At 48.6% G+C, this 27988-nt stretch overlaps 1 protein-coding gene across 6 annotated transcripts in view; it reads right to left on the bottom strand.

The window, feature by feature from the left end:
* The window catches only part of FARP2 (FERM, ARH/RhoGEF and pleckstrin domain protein 2), a 149351-nt gene that overhangs the window by 30079 nt on the left and 91284 nt on the right, over positions 1-27988 (bottom strand). For all 6 annotated transcript variants that reach the window (XM_007966995.3, XM_007966994.3, XM_073020232.1 and 3 more), the window contains exons 13-17: positions 22558-22813; positions 6723-6898; positions 1438-1527; positions 612-745; positions 90-171 (exon numbers count right to left, since the gene is read on the bottom strand). In XM_007966995.3, the coding sequence (XP_007965186.2) occupies positions 90-171; positions 612-745; positions 1438-1527; positions 6723-6898; positions 22558-22813 (738 nt within the window). The remainder of the gene's footprint in view (positions 1-89; positions 172-611; positions 746-1437; positions 1528-6722; positions 6899-22557; positions 22814-27988) is intronic.

Here is a 27988-nt window from a genome sequence, read left to right as displayed (position 1 = left end):
GATGTTGTTCTGAGGGGCCTCAGCTTCGGGACTGTGGTTTTGCTCCCATTAACAGCACTCGTGTAGGCAGCAGTCACCATGCAGCCTACCTTTAACTGGAGCATGTTCCTGAGCAGGATGTCCCCGATTCGTTGATGGCCGCCTTTTGTGTGGGCTTTGGAGGGCCCTTCCCTGAGTAAAAACAAACAAAGTCGTTCTAAACATGGTGAAAGCTTGCAGAAGGCACTGTAATCTGATGCAGGGTGACCGTTGCTGGTTCGAGCTGGAAGAAGGTTGTGAAGCTCTGAGGTGGAAGAGGCCGCAGGGCAGGGCCTGCCCTGGATGGAAGCTACTATTATGTGTCTGGCCTTTCTCTAAAACAGACGGTAACCAGGCAAAAAGGGATCTTCTATTTTTAACTTGCTCCTTGCACTCTCTTTTCTGGAAGAGGGTGAATAAAGGGTATTATTATATCTGTACCTCTCCGCAGGCTCCTAAAAACATACTCCACTGAAAAAATGGCTCTTCTGAATTAGTTTCTGAAGCTGGGAAGCTCCTAAGAGCTGTGATGATGAGTTGGTGTGGAGTCTCCCGTGTGGGGGTCCAAGACCTGGGGGCCGAAGGGGTGTTACCAGAGTGCCAGCCTCTGCTCCACCTCGCGCAGGAAGCCTCTGTGGAACTCATAGATGGGATCGATGTTGGAGAAGAGCAGTGCCATCAGAGTCGCAGGCATGGCGTCCTCCTTCACCACTGCGCTGCGGAACCACTGTGGGAAGAGTGCGGTGTGACAGGAGGCAAGGCTCTCTTGTTGGGGACTGAGAAACTGTGCCTCTGAGGGCCTGTAGCCATAGGACACCCTGCAATGACCCTCCAGTCACCGCCTACAAAGAGGGTTCAGATCAGCCCTACAGCTATCCTCTTTGTTGATCAAATATAATGAAACTATCCTACATCAAAAGTTTCAAATGGACACTTTGCAGCTTTATAGCTTCACAAAAACTTGGATCCAATGTTCTGACTGGACTTAGAATAAATGTTTTAAGGCAGATATATTTCACAAAAATATATACATACCAAGTCTCACGATTATCAAGAGATATTTCTTGGCTGGGCGCAGTGGCTCATGCCTGTAATCCCAGCACGTTGGGCGGATCACTTGAGGTCAGGAGTTTGGGACCAGCCTGGCCAACATGGTGAAACCCCACTTCTACTAAATAAACAAAATTAGCTGGGTGTGGTGGTGGGCACCTGTAATCCCAGCTACTAGAGAGGCTGAGGCAGAAGAATCACTTGAATCCAAGAGGCAGAGGTTGCAGTGAGCTGAGATCACGCCACTGCACGCCAGCCTGGGTGACAGAGTGAGGCTCCATCTCAAAAAAACAAACAAACAAAAAAAAGATTTCTCTGTGTTCAGATGAGATCTTTATTTTAAAAAAAAGTAATCAAGGACTTTCGTACCACGGTAATAACTTCTAAATCCTTCAGGTATGTTCGTTCTGTAGCGAGAATCTCCTTGACTATGAAGTAGGCCTCATCTGCAGGCATGCGCTGAAAGAAGCAGAGAGCTGTAAGTGTGCATCCATGGGACATGGGACCCTCCCATGTTCAGGCAGCCTGAAGTTTGTAATGTTTGCTTTCTTCTGCTCAAGTTAACATCGTCATGGGGTTTTCATTTTCAACTTCTGAAGGGATTTATCCCTGAGTAAAAACATAATCCTGTTATTCTTTTGGAGAAAAGAATTGCTGTTCAAATATCACCATATGTAAACAGGGCTGACATTTATTATTGGTTTTGTGATAAAATCATTTTTTATCTATCACTGCCAGTGGCATAGCTGGTCAGCAGACGCAGGTCCATGAGTGTGTCTGTGCTTATAAATTACTAAACCTAACCCATACAAAAGTCATTAAAAAGAGCAAACAGTGTGCATTCGAAGTGTGCCTGCGTCAGAGCGCCAGGCTTGCCGGTGCACTTCCTGATGCAGATGTGGACCATACCCCAGGCTGTTTTCTGTGCCTTGCTGGAGACAGCCCAGCCCTGAGCACTCCTACAGCCGGCAGGGCTATCTTTGCCCAAGGTGCTGGCGCCGAGCAGGCAAGCTGGCTGTGGGGGACCCTGTACACCTCACCCAATACAGTGTTCCTGGCAAAGCACATGCCTCATGATGGCCTCGGCAGGCACTGGGTCCTGTCCCTGGAGGGCCTCTTCCCACCCTGAACCCTCCAAGAGCCACCCTCTGTTGAGGTGCAACTTAACAGCCTCTTCTTCGTCCTCTCCCACTGCCCAGAAACCATGATCCTGCTCTACCCTGGCAGCTTGCCTGCCCCACCACCAGACTGTGGCCAGCTTCAGGGCAGGTGGGCCGTGCAAATATCCATGGAGCAGGTGTCAGGGGCCTCTCAACAGGGGCCTGGACACTGCCCCCTGCCCCTGTGAGGGTGTCCTACCAGGAGAAGACAGGCAAGAAGCAACACACACAGTCACACATTGCAGCACAGAGGGCTGTACAAGACACGACGCAGAGCAGAGGAGGGACTGGAGGCTGGGGGATGTGGCAGGCCGCAGCCTAACTCAGAGCGGACAGGTCAGCCCGTGGGGCAGCTCAGAGGTCAAGTGGCTGGAGCAAGGTGGGGAGGGAAGAGGGAATAGACAGGCTACTGGTGGGGAAGGTAGGCCATGTGGGCCTTCTGGACCCTTTGGGGTCTACCTGAATGTGCTGTGACGCACTTGGGCCCCAGGATGAGAGTAGATCAGGAGGGCAGAGAGGCTCCCAGAGGACCTCGGCACCAGCTGGTGAGACAGCCCTTGCTGGGGGACCCAGAGGGGTGAGAGGTGAGATCCTGGACACATTCTGAAGGTTGAGCCAACCTGATTCCAGTGTGGAGTTAAGGTGTGAGGGTTGGAGGCAGGAGGGGTGACTGCCGCAGTTTTTGGCCTAAGCCAAGGGAAAGACCAGCTGCCATGACTGGAGGTTTGGGAGGAATATCAGGAGCTGGGTTTGCAAGTGAGCAAGCAGCTGAGGTGGCATGTGGGGTCATGTCTTCCTCCCTGTACTGCTGTGAAGTTCAGCACAGCCTGCAGGGTTGTCCACCCCTCGTGGATGAGAGGACAGAGGCACATTTATCCTGTGAGTGCTGAGCCCATGGATATAGCCAGCTGTGAAGGGACAGCCCGCCGAGATGCTACTGCCTGGAGCCTTCCAGTGCCCAGGTGCTGTGCCTCCCCCGCCAGAGTCCTGCACACATCCACTGCTGTTCTCTCAGCTCTTCCCCATGGCTGGCAGCCTGCCTGGCTCCCACAGTCCTGCCACTGTGTACCAGCTCAGTCCCCACCTCTTGGTGCAATGGCCTCCTCACCACAGAGAAGCTGAACCACCTTTCTAGCCTTTAGGCTTTTTCAATTTTTTCTTTTTGAGCTTCCTGATATTAAAAATGACTTTTTTGGCCGGGCGTGGTGGCTCATGCCTGTAATCCCAGCACTTTGGGAGGCCAAGGCGGGCGGATCACGAGGTCAGGAGATTGAGACCATCCTGGCTAACATGGTGAAACCCTGTCTCTACTAAAAATACAAAAAATTAGCCGGGTGTGGTGGCGGGCGTCTGTAGTCCCAGCTACTCGGGAGGCTGAGGCAGGAGAATGACGTGAAACCTGGGAGGCGGAGCTTGCAATAAGCCAAGACTGTGCTACTGCACTCCAGCCTGGGCGACAGAGCGAGACTCCGTCTCAAAAAAAAAAAAAAAAAGAGAGAAAGAAGTCCTTTCTCCACCTGAGCTTGATATGCCCAGTGAATTCTCTGGGGTCAGAGCTGGTCCCGTCCCCAGAGGCCCATGCTTATGGTCTGAGAGGCCCCAGCCTTCCCCACACAGCTGAGGGACAGGGATGTTGCATGTTAATGCCCCACAAACTGTTGGCCTTGGGCCCTGGGGGAGAGTCTGGCATAGGTAGGACGACTTCCTAGCCACAGTCACCTTGGCATGGAGTCCAAAAGCAATGTCCTAACTCTGAATGTTGTTCTGTAGGAACAGGATGCGCGAGTCCCGGAGCAGCTCTACTCCTCCAGGGGCGAGGCTCACAGACACACACACCAGCAGAAAGCCGCAGCAGTCGCTGATGAGACTGCTCATCACAGGTGCCACCAGTGGGCCACAGGGGAGTCAGGGGAGCAGAGTGGCCAAGAGAAGGGCCGTCCATCCTGCCCCCGCCCCCGCCCCCGCCTCATCAGCCCAAGGAATACCATAAGGAGACTCTCAGGGACAGAAGATACAGCAGCTGCCACTCTGCCCCCACCTCCAGATCTATGTCCAACCTGAGGCCCCAGTAAGCTGGGCTACAGGCCAGAGATGAGAGGGCGGCCAGGGACAGCCCCAGAGGAGCGTGCAATTCCTGTGAACTCTGCCACCTGTCCCCACAGGAAGGGTCTGTGTGCCCATGCAGAGCATGGAAGAGGCTTCTGCCACCTTTGGCTTTCCTACCTTTCGACTATTGCTGATCCTCACAAATCTCTATTAAAAAGGAGACAAATGGTGCATCAAGTGGGAGACACTGGGGAGGAGGGCACAAGCTGGCGTGGGTGGGCTGGAGGGTGGGAAGCTCTTTGCCCCTCCCAGCACAACCAAGCAACTGGGTGCAAGTGCAAAAGCTTGACGGGCGGCCTCAATGGCAGCACGTGGTTCTCAGACCCCTGTGTCACCCTGGTTCCCCCAGGAGAGTGGTCTGCCAGGCTCTGCCAGCAGAGCCGTCAGTGAATCTGGGGCCGGGGTCTCCCCAGAACCTGTTGCAGCCTGGCTGGAGACACTGGTTCATAAGGTCAGCACAGAGGGGTACTCTGGTGGAAACCTACCTCCGGGTCAAACCAGCAGCCCCTGCATGGTGATGAAGGGGCCATCCTTGCCATCTCAGAGCCCACCTGTGCTGGGCACTAGCCTTGCTATGTCAGCTCACACACACAGAATTGAAGCAGAGCCCAGAGCCCTCCCTCCAGAGCCCAGGTGTTGAGGAGAGGTAACAGGAGACACCACGCCAGGGCTGAAGGTGCCCACACGCAGGGGCTGGGCCCAAGGGCTGCTGAATCTTTCTCTGCAGTGACTCAGCCACCAACTCCTCAAGGGCGTGGCTCTATGAGGACCCTGAGGTGCCCCTATCCCAGAGGGCCTTGTCATGCTGCTGGCCCTATGCCACGTCGTGACTAACAGGCTTCTTCCAGGGTCACTTGCCACCAGCCCAATTATCCTCAGATGTGACAAGCTGTCACCCTATAGAACCATCTAAAGAATCAATTGATTTTCATAATATAAAAAGTTACAAATTAAAATTTATTCTTAATAACAGACTGCCTGGTAGCCATTTTTTGTTTTTGTACCGAAGAAATAGTGAACTAAAGAGATAGTCATTAGGTTTCCAAAATAAAATAAAAAGACCTCTCTCTTGGAAACAGTCTGCTGCCAGGACCCAGAACCAGTCCTCACCTTCAGGCCTCACGCAGCAGCACGTTTAATACCCTTTGCTGCCTCCAGACCAGGGGGCTCCTTCCATTCCAGTGGGATCCAGGGACCCCCAGGGCACAGGGAAGGAAGAGCCTGCCCTGCCTGTGCCATCCCACCTGCTGAGAGTCCCAGCATCCCACGGGTAGCCCTGCCATCTGGAAGGCAGGCCTTGGACAGAATATCCTCTGGCCAATTCAGGCCAAAGCAGGAGTGCTGAGGTGTCACAATGACACGCCTCCCCGTGTACCAGCACTGACTGCCTCCCTCCTGGAGGCCCCATGGCCGCTTTCCATCCAGCTGCCACTCAGGGACCCTGTGTCTCCCTTCTCTGTGGACTCCAGGCCCAATATACTCCGCAAACTCCCTGGACCCTGAGTCTTTTCTTTTAGGGCCCATCTGCAAAACCGTAGCTGTAGGCAGACTCCACTGGGCTGGGAGAGTGGAGGCCACCTGAGGCCACAGCCTCCCTGCCCTGGCTGCCCTGTGTCTGCCAGCAGCAAGCTTCTCTGCTGGGTCACTTTCTCCTTGCAGACTCTCAGTTTGTGCCCTTATTCCTATCATCTTCGATAAAAGGAGACCCACAGGGGACACTGCCTCAACTTTGTCATAAACCCTCAGTCCTGCCTGTGGCCCATGTACCCCTCGCCTTGCCACAACAGCAGAGGACTGTCCCCTCCCCACAGGTGGCTCCTCCACTGTCTCCAACGTCTGGCCCAGGGCACCTCCTTGTCCACAGGGTATCCCACCCAAGAGCCTCTCCAGAACCCAAAGGGGTCCCTGGTGGACCCTCCCTTAGCACCCAGATCTTTCCTCCTGGTTACTCAATTGTTAAAAGTAGAAGCTTGACCAAGCAAGGAGGGAAGAAAGGAGTCAAGGAGGGAGGAAGGGAGGGAGAAATGAGGAAGGGAGGAAGGAAGGAAGAATGGGGGAGGCTAGAAGTGCCTACTCAGTCCCAGGATCCAGCCTGACACATGGAGCCTGTGGGTGCCAGGAAACTGTTTGCTAAATGAACAAGGAAACTTGTTTTTGTATGAAGGAACCTGGAGTCCCAGAGATAAGAGGAAAGTCTCAGGAAGGTTTTGCTAGGGAAGGTGGCCCAGCACCTCCTCTCTGCTCAGGAGGCTGGTAGGGCGGCTGTGAGTGCAGGGCCCTTCTCTGCCCCACCCCGGGGTCCCCACCAGCACCACCCCAAGGAACAGTGAGCACAGGTCCATCCACCCGGCAACCCTCTGCTAGCTTCTCAAGCCTCGAGGGGCCCACCTTGTGTCTCGGCTCCTCGTAGTCCATCCCAGCTCCGCCAGCATCACTGAGGACAGGGCTCAGGAGTGGGGAGGAGCCCTGTTCAGCTGGGCCCAAAGGCACCTGAAATGCAGGGCTCAGACTCAGGGGGCTCTTCCGGCTGGAGGGAGAAGGCTGAGGACTCTTCGTGGAAAGGCCTGGAAATGAATGGGGTGGGGGATGGAGCGAGAAATGAGAAAGGGCTGTGAGGCAGGCTTAGAGCCACTACTACACTCCTGACCACTCAGCCGCCAGACTCACGCAGTGCCAGGCACTTCCTGGAAAACGTGTTTAGGTAAAGCCTCTATTACACACGATACTAAACATGACATAAACTGAAAATGAGGGTTGATGGTTCATCTACCCAATTTCAGAGAGCAATCCACAGACTGTGGATCCCCCAGGAATCTAGGGGGGCCTGGATACCATCCTTGTTTCCAGGGGGCTTCTTTTTGCTCTGCAGAATATGTAACTATGATAAAATCAAGCACCACAAAGTGTGTAAAAGCAAAAGGCACCACCAGGAAGGGGGAACACTTTCTATGTGCATTGCTAGAGGTTAGAGACTTAAGATGTCAAACCAGTGCTAACATCTGAAAAAGCAATGTTTATTTTAAGGCCAAACTTATTATTCATTAAAAAACGGATCATATAAAACTGCTCAATTCATGACACTGTTTTCCAGTTCCGTTTTTCATTAATGGGGATTTTATTTTGGTTTTCTAAAATACAGTAATAATTTTCTCCTTAAAACAATGCTTGTGCCGGGCGCGGTGGCTCAAGCCTGTAATCCCAGCACTTTGGGAGGCCGAGACGGGCGGATCACGAGGTCAGGAGATCGAGACCATCCTGGCTAACACGGTGAAACCCCGTCTCTACTAAAAAATACAAAAAACTAGCCGGGCGTGGTGGCAGCGCCTGTGGTCCCAGCTACTCGGGAGGCTGAGGCAGGAGAATGGCGGGAACCCGGGAGGCGGAGCTTGCAGTGAGCCGAGATCGCGCCACTCACTCCAGCCTGGGGGACAGAGCGAGACTCCGACTCAAAAAAAAAAAAAAAAAAAAAAAAAAAACAATGCTTGTTTTTGAATAAATAGGTCCCAAATTTGCAGCCCAATTCTAAAGAGGATGGTGATGTATATTTCATTGTGAATTTTATAATAAAAAAAAATCCTTTTCTATTTAAAAAAAATTCACAACAGTTAATTCCTAATGTTTTTCTATGGGAAACCAGTAACTATTAAGTGCCAATTTTTTTTTTTTTTGAGACGGAGTCTCGCCCTGTCGCCCAGGCTGGAGTGCAGTGGTGTGATCTCGGCTCACTGCAAGCTCTGCCTCCCGGGTTCACGCCATTCTCCTGCCTCAGCCTCCCGAGTAGCTGGGACTACACGCGCCCGCCACCTCGCCCTAAGTGCCAAATTTTAAAGATAACTTTACCTGGCTAACACGGTGAAACCCCGTCTTTACTAAAAATACAAAAAATTAGCCGGTTGTGATGGTGGGCGCCTGTAATCCCAGCTACTCGGAAGGCTGAGGCAGGAGAATGGCGTGAACCCAAAAGCACCAAAGGCCAGGTGTGGTAGCTCATACCTGTAATCCCAGCACTTTGGGAGGCCAAGGTGGGTGGATCACCTGATGTCAGGAGTTAGAGACCAGCCTGGCCAACATGGTGAAACCCCATCTCTACTAAAAATATAAAACATTAGCCGGTGTGGTGGCGGGTGCCTGTAATCCCAGATACTTGGGAGGTTGAGGCAGCAGAATCGCTTGAACGGCGGAGGTTGCAGTGAGCTGAGGTGGTGCCATTGCACTCCAGCCTGGGCAACAAGAGCAAGACTCCGTCTCAAAACAAACAAACAAACAAAACTATCAAAGATGGACATTTATGTTTCCAAGTGTATAGTGTTTGAACACTGAAACCATCATGATTTCTAATGATGATTAGTGAATCGGCTTACCAAATGTTGCAACAGAAGTAACTCGATTTGAACCCCTGATTGCATAAATGCCACACCTTGGTGCCTCTTTACTCCACCCACAACTGGTTTCAAAGCAAGATTCTCTTACACTATTGTTGGCATCTTCAGATGCAGTTGCCTGTAGTGACCAGTTTATAAAACCCAGACTTGGTTCACTTGACCTAAAACATGTAAGTGTATAGGCACATTAGTATAGAGTAGCTTCTTGAGAGCAGCTGACATCATGATTCCCTGTTTGCTGGGCTGGCATAAGCAACTCAACAGGTTAACCCTCCAGTGGGACATGGGAGATGGAGGGGAGGAAGTCCTTATTTTCACATTGACAAATCAGGAGCCCTGGAAAGATCTTGTCTGCTGCTAGGAATTCTACTTATTAGGATTCTTAAGATGAAATATCAGTGCTCATGACAGCAGAGCTTTCCTCTGGAATTTTTCACAAGATACATTTAAAACACGATGAAACATTCATTGCTACAGAAAACCTAGGTAACATCACTATAGGAAATTATTAACAACCAATTTATTAGAATTTGCTTTTATTACACATTCAGTTAAAGTACACTAAGCAACCTGAAAATAGCATGAAATTCCTACTTCCTCCTTGCCTCACATACTGGGCCACATTTGGTCTTCGTCACTTCTGAAGGGCTCAAAGTGGAACTGTGGCTCTGTGCTAGCCCCTGAAGCGTGGATTACTTCTTATGTTGAAAAGAGGCATGTTTCCAAAGATGTGCTGTTTGGGGTTTGTGTTCCAGAATCTTCTTTGTCCTCAATAAGCCAGAATTTCACAAGGAGATATTTTACGTGATGAAAATTCAGAGAAAAGTCTAGAAGCTGCTAATATCTATTTATTCTTCATAACTGTATTGTTCAGGGTGTAGCAGGAAGATGTTTTCCACTCATTGCTTCTGGAAGTCGGCCTTCACTACTCTGCCCTTGGGTCCTTCCAGGGGTCCTCATAGCACCTCACTTGGAGTACAGTCCAACAGCAAGTTACTAGTTGACAGTTTACCAAAAAGTTGCTGCAAAACCTGCCTTTAAGTTGCAGGAGGTAAAACTTGAGGAAATGGCATAATCACAAGACACATCATAACGTGTGCTGCTATGACGCTGTTGGGGTTGCAAACAGGCCATGGCCAATGTGGGTTAACAGGGCTGTAAATTAGAAAGGGCCACTCCCGGCCAGGCGTGGTGGCTGATGGCTGTAATCCCAGCACTTTGGGAGGCTGAGGTGGGTGGATCACGGGGTCAGGAGTTTGAGACCAGCCTGGTCAAGATGGTGAAACCCTGTCTCTACTGAAAACACAAAAATTAGCCAGGTGTGGTGGCACGTGCTTGTAATACCACCTACTCGGGAGGTTGAGGCAGGAGAATCGCTTGAACCTGGGAGGTGGAGGCTGCAGTGAGCCGAGATCGCGCCACTGCACTACAGCCTGGGCAACAGAGGAAGACTCCGTTTCAAAAAAAAAAAAAAAAAAAAAGGAAAATGCCAATCCCAGTAAACAACCCCTCAATAAATACCTCATAAAGGAAGGACACTCCCCTTTAGGACAGACTGCTCATTTGGAATAAACTATTTTTGGTTCTATGGAGGTTAAAAGTCATCATTTGATAATATTATGAATACTTTTTTTTTTGAGACAGAGTCTTGCTCTGTCGCCCAGGCTTGAGTGCACTGGTGCGATCTCTGCTCACTGCAAGCTCCACCTCCTGGGTTCATGCCATTCTCTCGCCTGAGCCTCCCGAGTAGGTGGGACTACAGGTGCCCGCCACCTCGCCCGGCTAATTTTTTGTAATTTTAGTAGAGATGGGGTTTCACCGTGTTAGCCAGGATAGTCTCGATCTCCTGACCTCGTGATTCGCCCGTCTCGGCCTCCCAAAGTGCTGGGATTCCAGGCATGAGCCACCGCACAAGGCCATAAATACATTTTTTTTGAGACAAAGTCTCTGTTGCCCAGGTTGGAGTGTAGTGGCACAATCTCAGCTCACTGCAACCTCTGTCTCTTGGGTTCAAGTCATTCTTGTGCCTCAGCCTCCTGAGTAGCTGGGACTACAGGTGCACACCACCATGCCTGGCTAATTTTTGTATTTTTAGTAGAGATGGGGTTTCGCCATGTTGGCCAGGCTGGTCTTGAACTCCTGACCTCAAGTGATCTGTCCGCCTTGGCCTCCCAAAGTGCTGGGAATACAGGTGGGAACCACTGCTCCTGCCCTATTATAAATACTTTCTATTTAACAAAAAATGGTCAACTCATAATTTAGTAAATACATTAAAAAGTACCACAAACTACCATTAAACATTTTTTTCTTTTTTTAAAATTTTTTTGAGACCTAGTCTCTCACTCTGTTGCCCAGGCTGGAGTGCAGTGGTGCGATCTTGGCCTCCTGGGTTCAAGCGATTCTCGTGCCTCAGCCTCCCGAGTAGCTGGGACTACAGGCGCCCGCCACCACGCCCAGCGAATTTTTGTATTTTTAGTAGAGATGGGGTTTCACCATGTTGGCTAGGCTGGTCTCGAACTCCTGACTTCAGGTGATCCACTTGCCTTGGCCTCCCAAAGTGCTGGGATTACAGGTGTGAGCCACTGCGCCCAGACCCTTTTTCTTTTTCTTTTGTTTACATGGATGGGATCTTATGAAGTCCAAACTGAACTTGAACTCCTGGCCTCAAACAGTCCTCTTGCCTTAGCCTTCTGTGTAGCTAGGACTACAGGCGTGCACCACTGTGCCTAGTTTAAACATTTCTTTAAATGTTAGCTATAGCAAACCTTATAAATCAAGCCTACTTCAAATTACACAAACACAGACACAGATCCTACATGATAAAGTCAATAAATCTGTGAGGAGACTTTTTTTTTTTTTTTTTTTTTTACAAGCAACTGATGATGAATGTGTAACTTCATTTACACACGAAGTTGTTGGACTGTGTCCTCATGCCTGATTTTGTATGGGCTGTTGCATTTATCCCTGGGGAACACGTTTAGCTGAAGTCACCAACACAGACGTACTCCACAGTAAGAAGACAAGGGTGGGACCATGGCTGTGAAGGGTGCTTTCCACAGTCACATACGATAGGATAAAGGTAGTGTCTTTCAGGCTCTGCTATTTTGAATTCTGTGGATATCATAAAAGGACACTTGGCCATAGTGCTCCTCCGTCTTAGAAAATCTTTTTGACACTGACAATGCACATCAGAATGCAGGGTTAAAATCAGATGTTGGCCGGGCGGGGTGGCTCACGCCTGTAATCCCAGCACTTTGGGAGGCTGAGGCGGGTGAATCACGTGAGGTCAGGAGTTCGAGAGAAGCCTGGCCAGCATGGTGAAACTCCCTCTCTACTAAAAATACAAAAATTAGCGGGGTGTGGTGGTGCATGCCTGCAATTCCAGCTACTCTGGAGGCTGAGGTGGGAGAATCGCTTGAACTCGGGAGGTGGAGGGTGCCGTGAGCCAAGATCGTACCACTGCACTCCAGCCTGGGAAACAGAGTGAGACTATGTCTCAGAAAAAGAAAAAAAGGCAGAGAAGTTTTAAAATGCTAAATATCAAGTTTTAGGTGCCACGGAATATGTTTAGTTTTACCTGACATGGTAAAGAATTAATCTTAGGTATCTGTAAAAAAACAAACTCTAAATCCAAGGTCTTCTACTAAAAAACAGCCAGTAAGAATCAGTCTTGTTCTGAGTTACAGGAGTCCCTTGTATAAAATTCATATCATACACAACTCATAGGAGGACACACCTACTACACACAAAGATGAGGCCCAGCTATCCCACGATATCCTCAAGAAGGACTGACTTCTTTACCCGTAGACAAGACTTCAATTGTCAACATTAAGAGACTTTAAATTGAGAGATAAAAACAGTAGTTAGGTTTTACTGAGCTCTACACTTTTGCTGGGATGGATCACAAACTGTCCACTGGCTGTTCACTGTCAGGCTTCATTGCCTAGACTGCACTTTGGGAAGAGAATAACATCTGAAATATCCTCAAAGCTGCCGATTGGCCGGGCGCGGTGGCTCATGCCTGTAATCTCAGCACTTCGGGAAGCTGAAGTGGGCGGATTACTTGAGTCCAGGAGTTTGAGACCAGCCTTGGTAACATGGTGAAATCCAATCTCTACAAAAACAAAAAAAATTAATAAAATTATCAAAAATTCAGCCAGGCGTGGTGGTGCGCACACCTGTAGTCCCAGCTACTCAGGAGGTGGACATGGGAGAAATGCCTGAGCCCGGGAAGTCAAGGCTGCAGTGAGCCGTCATCAGGCCACCACACTCCAGCAAATAACAAAGTTTGATCATCTTCAAAAGATACATATTTACTTATTTTTGTTTAGACAGTCTTGCTCTGTTGCCCAGGCTGGAGTGCAGTGGCACAATCTCAGCTCACTACAACCTCTGCTTCCTGTATTCAAATGATTCTCAGGCCTTGGCCTCCCAAGTAGCTAGGATTACAGGTATGTGCCACTGTGCCTGGCTAATTGTTATTGTATTTTTAGTAGAGACAGTTTTTGTCATGGTGGTCTCAAACTCCTGGCCTCAAGTGACTGGCCCACCTCAGCCTCCCCAAGTGCTGGGATTACAGGTGTGAGCCACCATGCCCAGCTTTTTCTTTTCTTTTTTTGAGACTGAGTCTTGCTCTGTCTCCCAGGCTGGACTGGAGTTGCAGTGGCACAATCTCAGCTCACTGCAGCCTCTATCTCCTGGGTTCAGGTGATTCTCCTGCCTCAGCCTCCTGAGTAGCTGGGATTACAAGTGCATACCACCACGCCCAGCTAATTTTTGTATTTTTAGTAGAGACGGGGTTTCACCATGTTGGCCAGGCTGGTCTTGAACTCCTGACCTAGTGATCCGCCCACCTCAGCCTCCCAAAGTGCTGGAACTACAGGCGTGAGCCACTGCGCCTGGCCTTTTTTTTTTTTTTTTTTTTGAGACAGGGTCTTGCACTGTTGCCCAGGCTGGAGTGCAGTGGCACAATCATGGCTCACTGCAGCTTTGCCTTGACCTCCAGGGCTCGATCCTCCCACCACAGCCTTCCAAGTAGCTGGAATCACAGGCACACATCACTGTGCCCAGCTAGTATTTTAGTTTTTTTGTAGAGATGGGGTCTTCCTATGTTGCTCAGACTGGTCTTGAACTCCTGACTCCCTCCCTGGGCTAAAATGATCCTCCCACCTTGGCCTCCCAAAGTGTTCTGATTCCCGGCCAAAAGGCATAAAATTTAAAACTGTTATTTCAGACTGTCGGCAGTGAGCATCTCTGGCAGATGATTTTCTTTTTTTTTTTGAGACGGAAAAAATAAATAAAACTAACTTTACCCAAGCTGTCACCCAGGCTGGAGTGCACTGGCATGATCTCAGCTCACTCCAACCTCTGTCTCCTGGGTTCAAGTGATTCTCCTGCCTCAGCCTCCTGAATAGCTGGGATTACAGGTGCCTGCCACCACGCCTAGCTAATTTTTTTTTTTTTTTTTGTATTTTTAGTAGAGATGGGGTTTCACTATGTTGGCCAGGCCAGTCTCGAACTCCTGACCTTGTGATCTGCCGTCCTTCACCTCCCAAAGTGCTGGGATTACAGGCAGGAGCCACTGCACCAGGTCTGGCAGGTGATTTTCTTTGTGGCAGTTTCTTTACTTCCAGAATTTTCTCAATATTCAACACATGATTTCTGAAATGTCATTTAAAAACCACAATGTTAAACTTTTGTGCTTACCTTCACTTTTTCCTTCAAGACACTGTTTTTATTCTTCTAACTAGGTGATGAAAGAGAAATATCACATTTAGAGAAAAAGGTAAAGTTAGTTTTATTTCATTCTTTTCAACTTTCCTCTTTAAAACTCTAACAAATGATTCTTGAAAATATTTGCCTATTAGTGGAGGAAGAATCAGCTCCTGTTGGCAAAATTCAAGGTCAAGTCGAAGGTTAACTTCAGAGGAGGTACAGGAAACTGAGGCTCGATCAATGAATTGTTAATTCCAGAAGAAAAGGAAAATGTGGAACTGTCCAAGGGATCCAAGTAAACGTGAACCTGATGAGTTAGCCCAAAATTATTTCTGGCTTCACTATTGGAAGAGGATGTCATGAGTCGCTTTCACACAAAATCTGGCTCAAAGAATACAAGTGGGAGATAGAAAAATGGTCAATGGCGAGGGGTCCAGGTATTGGTTCATCTCTTACTGTGCATTTAGTTCACCTCCCTACCCGGCATCACTGCCCACAGGACAGGACGTGAAGATGTGATACGTGGCACAGCTTTCCAAAGGGCCATTTGGGGTTTTAACGAGCTGACACACAAAGCCCTGGGCCACGGCTTGGTAGGCAGCACACAGTGGAACCACCGCTGCTGCTCTCACATGGTTCAGAGAGCTGTATCAACACACAAAGTGCTCCCAATAATCTTTATTTCTTTCCTGTTTTGCGCTAAATAAACGAGATATTTTCCTTCCTAAGAAAAGCAGGTGTTCTAACCTGTAACAGCAAGTTGTGCTTTGGGCCATTTGTCCCGATCTGCTGTCTGCCAGGTGTACGGTCTCCTCTTGAATGTGTGAAGGTGCTCCAGAGCCTCTATGTTTTTGTTCTAATACATTGTGTCCAAAACTTTGAGAAGCATGCTCTGGCTTTTGAATCTTTTTATTGGAACAATGGAGGCAAGGTCCTGAAAACAAACTATTAAAGTAAACTGAATAAAGGGTGGTGGTTATTAGGATTAGGAAAGAAATATAATCTGAATTGACATATTTCAAGAACATAAGGGCCACACGGTTCTTACCGTCTAAATCAGTCAACTTATAGACCTAATACAGAAATGCTTTTGAGCAGTTTCTTGAAATCAGGATTTATGCACCCAGGTGCCTCCCACTTCATCCTTAGGCAGCGGGTGCTGGGCAGGGGTGGCCCAAGGACCAGGAGGGTGATGGTTAGGGAGGATGGCCGGCATAATGTCAGGGGCTAAGTGAGGCCCCTGGGACTCATTCCCCACTCCTCTAAGTGGGAAGTAACTATCCATCCGTGGGCTCTGAGGAGACCCATGAGTTTGTTCTGAAAAGTGCCTTTCGGCCGGGCGCGGTGGCTCAAGCCTGTAATCCCAGCACTTTGGGAGGCCGAGACAGGCGGATCACGAGGTCGGGAGATCAAGACCATCCTAGCTAACATGGTGAAACCCTGTCTCTACTAAAAAATACATAAAACTAGCCGGGCGAGGTGGCGGGCGCCTGTAGTCCCAGCTACTCGGGAGGCTGAGGCAGGAGAATGGCGTGAACCCGGGAGGCGGAGCTTGCAGTGAGCCGAGATCCGGCCACTGCCCTCCAGCCTGGGCGACAGAGCAAGACTCCGTCTCAAAAAAAAAAAAAAAAAAAGGAAAAGTGCCTTTCTAGAACATGCTGCTGCCACAGCCCCTCTGCTCTGGTGTGGCAGGTACAATTCTAAGCTCCAGGAAGGGCTTACCACCAGGTGCCTCCCTTCCTGGCCTCAGGTGCTCACTGGCCACCCTGCCCACTGGGCAGCAGGTGCCTTAGAGCCCCGGGGAGGCACCACCACCTTCCCAAAGGCGCCTGACATCAGTGGCTGCAGCTCTGTGCTGCTCTAAGGTCCCAAAAGGGTAAGTGAGGAGGAGCCTATCCTCAAAGGGCTCAAAAGCAGAAGGCAGTGTCCAAAGCCCCCGCCCCCTCAGGCTCGTGTGGGGCTAGAGAGGCATGGACACTCCACAGAGGCAGCAGAAACTCGTGTTGGCCGAAAGGGAAGCTCAAGCTCAGAGTGGAATAAAGCCTTGACCAGAACCCGCAGAGCTGCCGCGCTCTGGGGCAGAGGTCTCTTGTTCACGTTCTCCCCTGTAATTTACAGGGTGGGTTTTGGCTGACTGCAGGAAAAACAGGCAATAATAACCTCATTTTCAGAATTAAGAAGCCAACAACAACTGTTCTGTGAACGGTAAAAGCGCAAGGACACCAGGCCTGCCCCGTGGGGTGTGGTGGGGGCCTGCATGGCACGTCCTCCCTGACACCCAGCTCCGCTGTGCAGGCCACACCAGGTGAGGCCAGGAAGCACTGACAGAGCTAAGACTGAGAAGAAGCAAGGCACCTTTCCCCGCTGGCCTTCCACAGACATCACCATCCGTACGTATTAAAATAAGACAATCTGCACAAGAGTCATGGTGCCTGCTGCCTGTTTGTTGCTCAGAAGCCTATGAAGATGTCAGTGACACTGTTATAAAAAATACGCAGCTGCTTCAGGGATTAATATGTAAAATAATCTTTAACTTATATAAATCAAAACTAGAAGTAGAGGGAAAGAAAGCTAAAAAGCCCATTTAAAAATTCACAGTAAATATTTCCTTATTTTATTGAACAATTAAAAAATTCTAAATTAGTACAGATCTGTAAATTTATAAATGGCAATTTCAATGGAAAACAAATTGTATAAGTACCACCAAGCAGACAACAAAAATGTCTCTTTAAAAAAGGAACAAGTTCAAATGTATAAGGAAATCCCAGCTCATTTTTTCTTCATTTCCTAGGGGAACGCAATTGTTTTCATGCAAAAGATGGTGCCTCCTTGAACTAGGGGACACGTCAGGCATGGACCACCAGCGGAGAGGGAGGCTAACAGCATCTGCCCACATTCCAGCCGCCTGTGACAGGATGTTCCATACACGTGGCCCCCAGATGAGCACCAAAGGGAGACCACAGCAGATATGATTCTGTGGACTTTAGAACCAAATCTACATAAATATTTTCAACTCTAAGTCCCCAAGAGAACATTAACATTTTTGTCTATGAAATACTTTTTCCAGCAATGAATTTTTTTGATATTCCACGAGCTGGGAGGGAACAAGCGTACCTTAAAGACATATGTATTGGCATCAAATGTCACATAAACACACACCAGCTAGGAACACACATGCTATACATGTCTCCATGTGATCACAACCACAGCACATGTGAAGTGCTACAATTACCCCTCAGAGCCGTGGAATGGCCAAGGAGTTTGCATGAAAAATCAGAACATACCCGTACACCAAAGCAATTCAAAAGGACCAAGTCACCCTCAGCAAAATGACAATAATGGGAATGACTTAACCAACAGGTTTAAGTTTTTCATACTAAACTCTTTTTGGTGTGCTATTGTCCGTCCCTCAATCATCAGTACTAATTTAAAAATGTGTGTTAACTGGAGCAGAGAATCCTAATCTAATTCCATATTTAGAGAATCTCTTGGTAATATAAAAAAGGCACATATCAATACCTAGTGATTTGAAAAATTACATAGCATATGCTGTTACATATTTTTCATGTAGTCAGTTGTATTAACATATAACTGTGCTACTGTTAGACTTGAAATATTTATCCATTGGCCTACATAAAGTACCTGGACTTTTGGAAACAAATACAAAAACAGATTGACAGCTAATAAAAATAAATATTCTACCTAAAGCAGAGTATATAATTAGTGGTGGACTTCATAGGTACAACAGGCACTGTCTGCTGGTGGCCTCTCATTGGAGGGGATTGCTGCAGGATCGTGTCCCCTCTGAGTGGACACACCTGGCTATGACGGTGACCCACGGGTAAGTCCTCCTGGGAGCTACCAGTGCAGCCCCTGATGCGCCCTGCCTGAGACTGCAGGCGGAGCATGACAACTGTGCAGCTTTAAGGTTCTGGATGTAACTGAGGAGATCAATAGATTGAGAGTACTGTCAACATTTTGCAGGCACTTTCACTTCCACACTCTCAGTGAGCTGTATCCAGACACTTCCAGGAGTGTTGGGTCAAATCTGCATACTTTTTTCAATTTCAGGGTTTATCAGGCCACACCTCTCAGGCTGTGCATTACCCAACACTGGCTTGAAGAGGAGCCACGCAGCACAAAGCAGAAAGAAAAGCAGGGCCCAGTGCTGCCGCAGGGCACTATGGCCTCAGGCTGAACTGCTCTGGGTGTTTTGCTATTTAACCACTGTAAACTGTCTTGTTAAGGCGGAAAAAAGCAATGTCAGTGCCTCACTAACTGTTACAAGTGGAAAGACAGAATCTGTACTGGGAAATGTCTTCCTTATGGTTCTAAAGCCATGGTGCCTACACGCTTGCCTTCCCTTCCGTTTCTAAACCCCTCTGGGTGGACATTACAACCCACTCGAAAGAGAAAGTGGTAGGAGGGCTGTGAGCAGTAACTTGGAAGAAAGTCTTGATTGATTTTTTTTTTTTTTTTTTTGCAGCCAGGCTCATGCCTGCAATTCCAGCACTTCGGGAGGCTGAGACAGGAGGACTGCTTGGGCCCAGGAGTTCAAGACCATCCTGGGCAACATGGAGAGAATCTGTCTCCACAAAAGTTTTTTAAAAATGAGCTGGGTGCAGTGGTGAGACCCTGCAGTCCCAGGTACTCTGAGGCTGAGGTGGGAGGATGGCTTGAGCCCAGGAGGTAGAGGCTGCAGTGGGATGTGATTGCGTCATCATACTCCAGCCTGGGTGACAGGAGTGAGACCCTGTCTCTAAAAAAGTAATAATAAAATACTTTAGAGCAACAAAATACCCAAGGAAAGAAGAAAGGCACAGCTGGGGCAAGCATGGTCAAGTGTGGGTAACACTGAATTGGAGGTGATGTGGGTTCCTTATATTCCTGCTTTGTATCTTTTGAAAATTTCCTAAATAAAAAACTAAAAAATTATCTCTAGAAAGTGAGGTTCCATTAACACAAACCAAAAACAACAGGATCTATTCTATAGGAGGCCTAGTAGAAGATGCCTGAGAACAAAATTTATTTAGAATCTCGCACACGAGGGAGTGATGAGATACCTCTGCCGGGGGGGCGGGAGCACGATCCCACTCCTTAGGAAGGAACATTCCAGCTTCCGCAGCATTAGCTTCACCAGGGAGCGGCCACCCCTGCCCCACAGCAGTGCTAGCTCCAAACCACCCAAACCTAACCTGCCGTCCAGACGCCAGGTGGGTTCCCTTAAAAACAAAAAGACAACTTTGTTAGTTCCCAGCATCAGCAAGGACAGTCGTCAGGCAACACTGATGAAGGAGAGAGGAACCATCAGCTGCCATATGAATACGAAGGCTTAGGAAAACGTTTTAAACGTAATCTATGCTCATTTCTCCCCACCACACAAACACAAGGTTTATCTTTGGTGAGACAGTAAGAAAAGCAGAACCTCCCAAACAGTCCTGTCCTGACCTCAGGTTCACTGCTGCGCTTCTGTCTGTCACAACATTGTCGCAGGTATTTGCCAACGTAGAAAGTTGTGCCCAATGGCCCCTAAAGCACTAAGACGGCAGGTTAAATTACCAGGGACAGAATGAATAACAACTAGACAGAATGAAAGTTCTAACTGCATAAGCAAAATGATGAGACTGCGGTTTAGGTATAACAAAGCTACAAAAACAGGAAACCGCCTGATGTGGTTAGCCACAAAACCCCTGCTGGCATCCAGCCAACACTGATGAGAAAAGGAAAACCAGCCCTTACAAGATGCCCTCGATGGCTCAGACACCTGAGCCATGTGGTCCCTGTGCAATCAATCACAGTAAATCCATCCAGGCAAAACATCAGAGATCAGAGATCTCACAATGTGAACAGGAATGAAATGTGAAGTTTCCACAAGACATTCTGGGAAGAGAATTACACGGTAAATGTGGTATTGCACTACTAGGTAAGATCAGAAAGCAAAGACAACAAAAACCCCAAACCCTAGCTGTGGACCTGACACACTCAACAGTGTCGTCCAGGGCTGGCCTGAGCCCGGCGCTTGTCGGTGCTGAGCTGCACGGCAGTGGTTTCCCCATGACGTCCCTGGATGGACCCACCCACTCTGTGCCACGAACATCAGCCTTGACTTTCATGGTGGTTAAGACTGAGAAGCTCTGCATGTGGTACCCAGCAGGGCCCATGGCACCTGGTGTGTGTGTACAGGTACGCTGGATGGGTGGGCAGGGCCACCTCAGCCCACCTGCCCTTGGGACCCTTCCCACTGTCCTGGGACAGAATGATGCCCATGGTGTGTCTGGTTCTGCTTTTTTTGCAACCATGTATCTTCTATATTCCCAATTAAGCCAAAGAAAAGAAAACAGCTCACGCTTACACAAGTCCATTTTAAACCAATGCCTCTCCAAGACCACTATCTACATATAGCACTATTTCTGGGTCTCAAGTCAATAATGAGGCAGTGGCCCTTTGACACCTTTAAAAAAAAAATTAAAAAAAAAATGACAAGGTGCCTTTGGCACTGGGATAGTTCCAGGCACCCCCTCACTCCCAACCCCAGTGCAGTGGATGACTGTCCCCCCAGACTCCCAGTGGGACCCTTTTTTCTCCACTTGTCTGTGCAAAAGGGCTGCTGAAGAAAAGGCTAATGTCCACAGGGGCCTTTACGGTCTCAGAGTCCCAGGAGTTTGATCACAGCACACAGGAGGCCATGGCCTATGTCCATCTTTCCCAGGGTTAGGGCTGTAGAGGCATACTCAAGGTTCTGAGTAGCACAGTGGCTGGACAATTGAGACAAAACCTGTGTCCTAGTTAATTATAGGCAGCAGGGCTCATCTTGAAAAGCAGCACGAATAGTGCAACACACATATTCTATTGAAGATCAACATTAACAGAACTGTGTAACATTCAGAATGCATAGCACCAGTTTTTACTTGAATCAAAGCATATGCCAAAAACCAAGCTATAAAGACCAATTTATTGGCTCTCTAGGAGGACTGGCTGGAGGTCAAATTTTCTGACATTCAAAGAAGTATAATAAATCAGGAAATTTAAAAAAAATTGAATATGTAGCCATGAAATGAAAGTCACTTTCTATGTTTAAACCAAACAATTCTGAGCTCTAAACTACATAGTGTGGGTGAGTGGGCTGCCTTGTAAAGCAACCCAGAGTGGTCAAGATGGGTTTTTATCTATTTGCTCTCCTGGAGTTAAATTCTTTAAATTGTTCTGTAAATCAAAAGGGACTCTTTCTCCACTTGTCTGTGCAAAAGGGTTGCTGAAGAAAAGGCTTATGTCTAGGGGGGCCTCAGTTTCAGAGTCCCACGAGTCTGACCCTGTGCTGCTGGAGTCCTCGGCTGTCGTGGGCGGGTAGCTGAGCTGCTCTAACTGGTCGATGATGTCAGAGAACTGGAAGGCCGAGCTGGACTCAGAGCGGACTGAGTAGGCGGGGAAGTTGACCATGGAGCTGGCCTCAGATTGATTGGCTGAGCTGCATGTGTGCACAGACAGCCCACCACGCAGCGGCATGTTATTGAGGGAGCTGTTTTCAGACTGGCTGTTCCTCAGTGAGCTGGTCTCAGAGGGACCCAGCAGGCGCTGCATCCGGCTGGCCTGCGCCTTCACCTCAAACAGCTCCGAGGTGTCTGAGGGGTGTGCGCTCCCACTGAAGTCACTTTCTTCCTCAAATGCAAAATCGTCTTCTGTGTTCATGTCTACTGCCTCAGTGGAGTACCTGTCTGGGCTGGACTGAGCAGACCCTGGAAGTTCACACAAAGGAGGGGCCACCAGAGGCTGGGCAGAGGCCTGAGGTTCCTGTGGAACTACAGAGCCATAAGGAAAAGAAAATGCCTCAGAGCCTCCAGCAAAGAAAGAGATGTCTGCTGGGTCATCGTCTATGAACTCCTCAGACACCTGCAGCTGGGCATTTGTCAATGTGAAAGCAGGGGCTCCCCCACGGCACTGCCGGTCACACCGGTGCTCCCCACTGGAAGGAAATGAGCCTATGGTAAAGTCATCCCCACCATTGTCATTTTTACAAGCAGCTCTGAGCTCCCTCCCGGCCCTCCCTGTGTCTAGGTCTAAGGCACCGAAACTCTGCCCCCCAGCACAGACAGAACCACAGCTGCTCACAACATGACAAAACCTGACACCTGGACCAGGCTGGAGTGCGGGGGGCCCGACGGACTGGGCCGATGGTGTGTCAGGGCCTCCAGCCACTGCTCCACTGCTCCTCTCTGCAGCTGGACTCTTGATGTAGGAAACCTGGGGCTCTGTGAGGGAGCTGCTGCTGTCCTTAAACTCTGGCAGGCCAGGGGGCACCAGAGTGGAGGGAGAGAGCGAGTAAAAGGAGGCATTCGCTGAAGATGGGGAGGCAGGAGTCCTCAATCCCTCAGGGAATGAGATGCTCTGGGGATCAAAATTCAGAAAAGAAAAAAAGGATATAAAGTTACAAATTACCACTAGAAGTTGCAAAGCCACCTGGCCTAACTTAGGGCATCCACATATTTCTATCACAGCTTTTATGAAAATGGGCAATTCACCAGACTTTCCCTTGTAGAACTGAAGATTTGTAAAAGTAGCATTGCAAATCAACCCCAGATTGTCTGTTTACAAACCCTTACAATTCCATTTTTTCTCTTACGACATGAAATATCCACAATAAAGAAAAGTTTTTAAAATAAATTACAATTTTTAATTTTTATTAGAGACAGGGTGTTGCTCTGTTGCCCAGGGTGGAGTGCAGTGGTGCCATCATAGCTCAAACTCCTGGCCTCAAGTGATCCACCCATCTTGGCCTTCCAACATGCTGGGATTACAGGTACATGCCACCATGCCCGGCCAAGAAAACCTCCATCTTGCAGAACCTAATGACACGTGGTCCATGTCTCCCTGGAATCCCGTTACCAGGAGATTCATAGTTTTGTTGAGGGATAAAATACAGCAGGAGAGGGAGTGAGCGATTCCACTCAGCCAACAGAACCCTAAACCACAGTACTGACAGGTAAGTAAAAAGTCCAAGTTCTACAGTAATGTGCGCTCATCTGTCAGAGATGTATCATCACCAGGGAGTTAGGACACACACCAATCCACTCATACACGTAACAGAAGGTTGAGGGTCACTGCCTAGGATGCGCTTTGCCAATGAGAGTGGCCCAAGAGCCTTGGGGCCTTCCAAAAGCACTGGAGTGGCCGCAAGTCTGAGGGAGAAGCGGCTCCCAAGCAGGATGAGGAAATACTGAGGGGCCAGGACTAGCTGTCAAGTGGCTATGTTGCATCACCCACTACTCCATGGGCGCCCTAACACATCCTCCTCTCATGGTTCCACACACAGGGACACAGCTGAGCCCCCTCTACTCGCTAAGTGTCCCTCCTCGCGTGCTATCACGGGATGCAGTCTCGCTTCGAGAACATCCCTTACTATATATACACATGCCACATCGTTAAGACCATGGTCAGACCAAAATACAACCAAACACAACTGAGTAACTTTTTGTGCAATATGTACACAGGCAATGCACACATGCACGTGTTACCACCCAGGCAATGCACACAGGCATGTGTTACCATATGCAAAAGGTGCAAATGTAACTGCAGAAGGCTTAGTTACTAGGCTTTCAGGAACAAAATAGTAGGTCATAGTCCATAAGATTAACCTATTTTCAAATGCTGATCATATCATGTCTCAATTATTCAACCATATTCAATATTCTCGTGTGGCTTTTAAAATGGAATGGAAGATAATTGAAAGTGTAAAGGTTTTATTTATTTATTTTTGAGATGAAGTTTCACTCTTGTCGCTCAGGCTGGAGTGCAATGTACCATCTCGGCTCACTGCAACCTCCACCTCCCAGGTTCAAGCAATTCTCCTGCCTCAGCCTCCCGAGTAGCTGGGATTATAGGTGCCTACCACCATGCCTCATTAATTTTTGTACTTTATTAAACCCGGGGTTTCACTATGTTGGCCCAACTGGTCTCGAACTCTTGACCTCAGGTTATCTGCCCATCTCAGCCTCCCAAAGTGCTGGTATTACAGCCGTTGAGTCACTGCACCCGTCCTTAAAGGTAACTTTCAGATGATTCTTATTGTGACATTAAATTCGTTCGAAGACCGGGCGCGGTGGCTCACGCCTGTAATCCCAGCACTTTGGGAGGCCAAGGCGGGTGGATCAGGAGGTCAGGAGATGGAGACCATCCGGGCTAACACAGTGAAACCCCGTCTCCCCCAAAAATACAAAAAATCAGCCAGGCGTGGTGGCATGCAGCTGTAGTCCCAGCCACTTGGGAAGCTGAGGCAGGAGAATCACTTGAACCCGGGAGGTGGAGGTTACAATGAACTGAGATCGCCCCACTGCACTCCAGACTGGGTGACAGAGCGAGACTCCATCTCAAGAAAAAAGAGGCCGGGCGCGGTGGCTCAAGCCTGTAATCCCAGCACTTTGGGAGGCCGAGACGGGCGGATCACGAGGTCAGGAGATCGAGACCATCCTGGCTAACCCGGTGAAACCCCGTCTCTACTAAAAAAATACAAAAAACTAGCCGGGTGAGGTGGCGGGCGCCTGTAGTCCCAGCTACTCGGGAGGCTGAGGCAGGAGAATGGCGTGAACCCGGGAGGCGGAGCTTGCAGTGAGCAGAGATCCGGCCACTGCACTCCAGCCTGGGCGACAGAGCGAGACTCCGTCTCAAAAAAAAAAAAAAAAAAAAAAAAAAAAAAAGAAAAAAGAAAAAAAAACTCTTTTTTTTTTTTTTTTTGAGACGGAGTCTCGCTCACTGCAAGCTCCGCCTCCCGGGTTCACGCCATTCTCCTGCCTCAGCCTCCCGAGTAGCTGGGACTACAGGCGCCCGCCACCTCACCCGGCTAGTTTTTTGTATTTTTTTAGTAGAGACGGGGTTTCACCGGGTTAGCCAGGATGGTCTCGATCTCCTGACCTCGTGATCCGCCCGCCTCGGCCTCCCAAAGTGCTGGGATTACAGGCGTGAGCCACCACGCCCGGCCAAAAAAACTCTTAACTTTGTGGTTGGGTATGGTGGCTCATGCCTATAATCCCAACATTTGGGAGGCTGAAGCAGAAGGATCACTTGAGCCCAGGAGTTTGAGCCCAGGCAACATGGTGAGATCCCGTCTCTACAAAAAAAAAAACTACAAAATTAGTTGGGTGTGGTGGCATGCACCCATAGTCTCAGCTACTTGGGAGGCTGAGGTGGAAGGATCACCGGAGCCTGGGAGGTCGAGGCTGCAATGAGCTGTAATCATGCAGCCTAGATGATAGAGTGACACTCTGTCTCCAAAAAAAAAAAAAAAAAAAAAAAAAAAAAAAGAAACTTTGTAAAGGAACAATTAAAAAATACATTTCCTTTTCATTTCAACTGAATTAAATTAACAAGAAATTTCTTTTTTTTTTTTGTTTTTGAGACAGAGTCTTGCTTTGTCTCCCGGGCTGGAGGGCAGTGGTGTGGTCTCGGCTCACTGCAAGCTCTGCCTCCCAGGTTCATGCCATTCTCCTGCCTCAGCCTCCTGATAACAAGAAATTTCTAAAGAGGAAACATATCTAAAAGAGTTTAAGGTTTTCATGTACCCATGAAAAAAAACTGGGACACCATGAGCTTTTATTTTTTGAGACATTCTCACCCTGTTGCCTAGTCTGGAGTGCAGTGGTACAACTGTGGCTCACTGCAGCCTTGAACTCCCGGGCTCAAGTGATCCTCATACCTCAGCCTCCCAAGTAGCTGGGACTATAGTTGGTGCCACTACACCTGACTAATTAAAAAAAATCTTCAGATAGATGGGTCTCATGATGTTGTCCAGGCAGGTCTTGAACTCCTGGCTTCAAGCAATCCTCCAGCCTCACCTCTCAAGTAGCTGGAAATAAGGGTGTGAGCCACTGTGCCCAGTTCACATAACTTTTAATATAATGAGGTGCAAGTGTAGCTTCTGAAGTGCTATGACAGCATAAATGACAAACCATTAAAAATTAACATTGAACAGAGATAAAGGTTATAAATACGAAATTGTAGCACCATGAAGAAAAACTTATGATATGTTATATAAAAATATCAAGATTCTGGCCGGGCGCGGTGGCTCAAGCCTGTAATCCCAGCACTTTGGGAGGCCGAGACGGGCGGATCACGAGGTCAGGAGATCGAGACCATCCTGGCTAACACGGTGAAACCCCGTCTCTACTAAAATACAAAAAAAATTAGCTGGGCGAGGTGGCGGGTGCCTGTACTACCAGCTACTTGGGAGGCTGAGGCAGGAGAATGGCGTGAACCCAGGAGGCGGGGCTTGCAGTGAGCTGAGATCCGGCCACTGCACTCCAGCCTGGGCAACAGAGCCAGACTCCGTCTCAAAAAAAAAAAAAAAAAAAAAAAAAAAAATCAAGATTCTGGCTGGGCACGGTGGCTCCTACCTATATTCCCAGCACTTTGGGAAGCCAAGGCAGGTGTATCACTTGAGGCCAGGAGTTCGAGACCAGTCTCGCCAACATGGTGAAACCATATCTCTACTAAAAAACACAAGAATCAGTCAGGCGGCCAGGCGCGGTGGCTCACGCCTGCAATCCCAGCACTTTGGGAGGCCAAGGAGGGCAGATCATGAGGTCAGGAAATCGAGACCATCCTGGCTAACACAGTGAAACCTCGTCTCTACTAAAAATACAAAAAAATTAGCCACGCGTGGTGGCAGGCGTCTGTAGTCCCAGCTACTCAGGAGGCTGAGGCAGGTGAATGGTGTGAACCCGGGAAGCAGAGCTTGCAGTGAGCCGAGATCGCACCACTGCACTCCAGCCTGGGCGACAGAGCAAGACTCCATCTCAAAAAAAACAACAACAAAAAAAACCAAAAAAGTCAGCCAGGCATGGTGGTGTGTGCCTGTAATCACAGCTACTTGAGAGGCTAAGGAACGAGAATTACTTGAACCCAGGAGGCAGAGGTTTCATTGAGCCTAGATCATGCCACTGCACTCCAGCCTGGGCAAGAGAGTAAGACTCTGTCTGGGAAAACAAAACAAAACAAGCAAGATGCAACGTAAAAATATGCTTGCACGTGGAAGTTAACACGCCACCATAAAATTGGGAAGGGATTGTAGTGAAGTAGACCTGAAACATGAGAAGGTCGCTGATGTCCCATCACAGTGGCATGGAACAGCTGTTGTCACATTCTGGGACATTCTTGTCAAATGTTTTTGTGTGAAGTGTCTGTGTGAGTTGGTGTATCTTTGTTCTGATATAGTTGCAATCATGACAAAGACATAGAGATATAAATTTGTTTCCTGCTTTTCATTTGTAACATAACAGCAAGAACTTCCCCATGTTACCACATACTCTTTTTTAAGCCATGCTTTTAGTGGTTAACAAAAAATCCTACTAAGTGAATATAGCTAAAAACGTAGTTAGTAAGTCATCTGGCACAGATGAGAGTTGTCAGGGTTTTGTAGTGTATTATATACAACATTACAATGCACATCTCAACATACAGGCTTTCTCTCTCTCTCTGAGATGAGATCTTGCTCTGTCATCCAGGCTGGAGTGTAGTGGCACTATCTTGGCTCACTGTAGCCCCAAATTCCTGGGCTCAAGCCATTCTTCT

Source organism: Chlorocebus sabaeus, chromosome 10, assembly GCF_047675955.1.
Source record: "Chlorocebus sabaeus isolate Y175 chromosome 10, mChlSab1.0.hap1, whole genome shotgun sequence".
In the NCBI taxonomy this organism is placed as follows: domain Eukaryota; kingdom Metazoa; phylum Chordata; class Mammalia; order Primates; family Cercopithecidae; genus Chlorocebus; species Chlorocebus sabaeus.
This window is presented reverse-complemented; position numbering and strand designations above follow the sequence as displayed.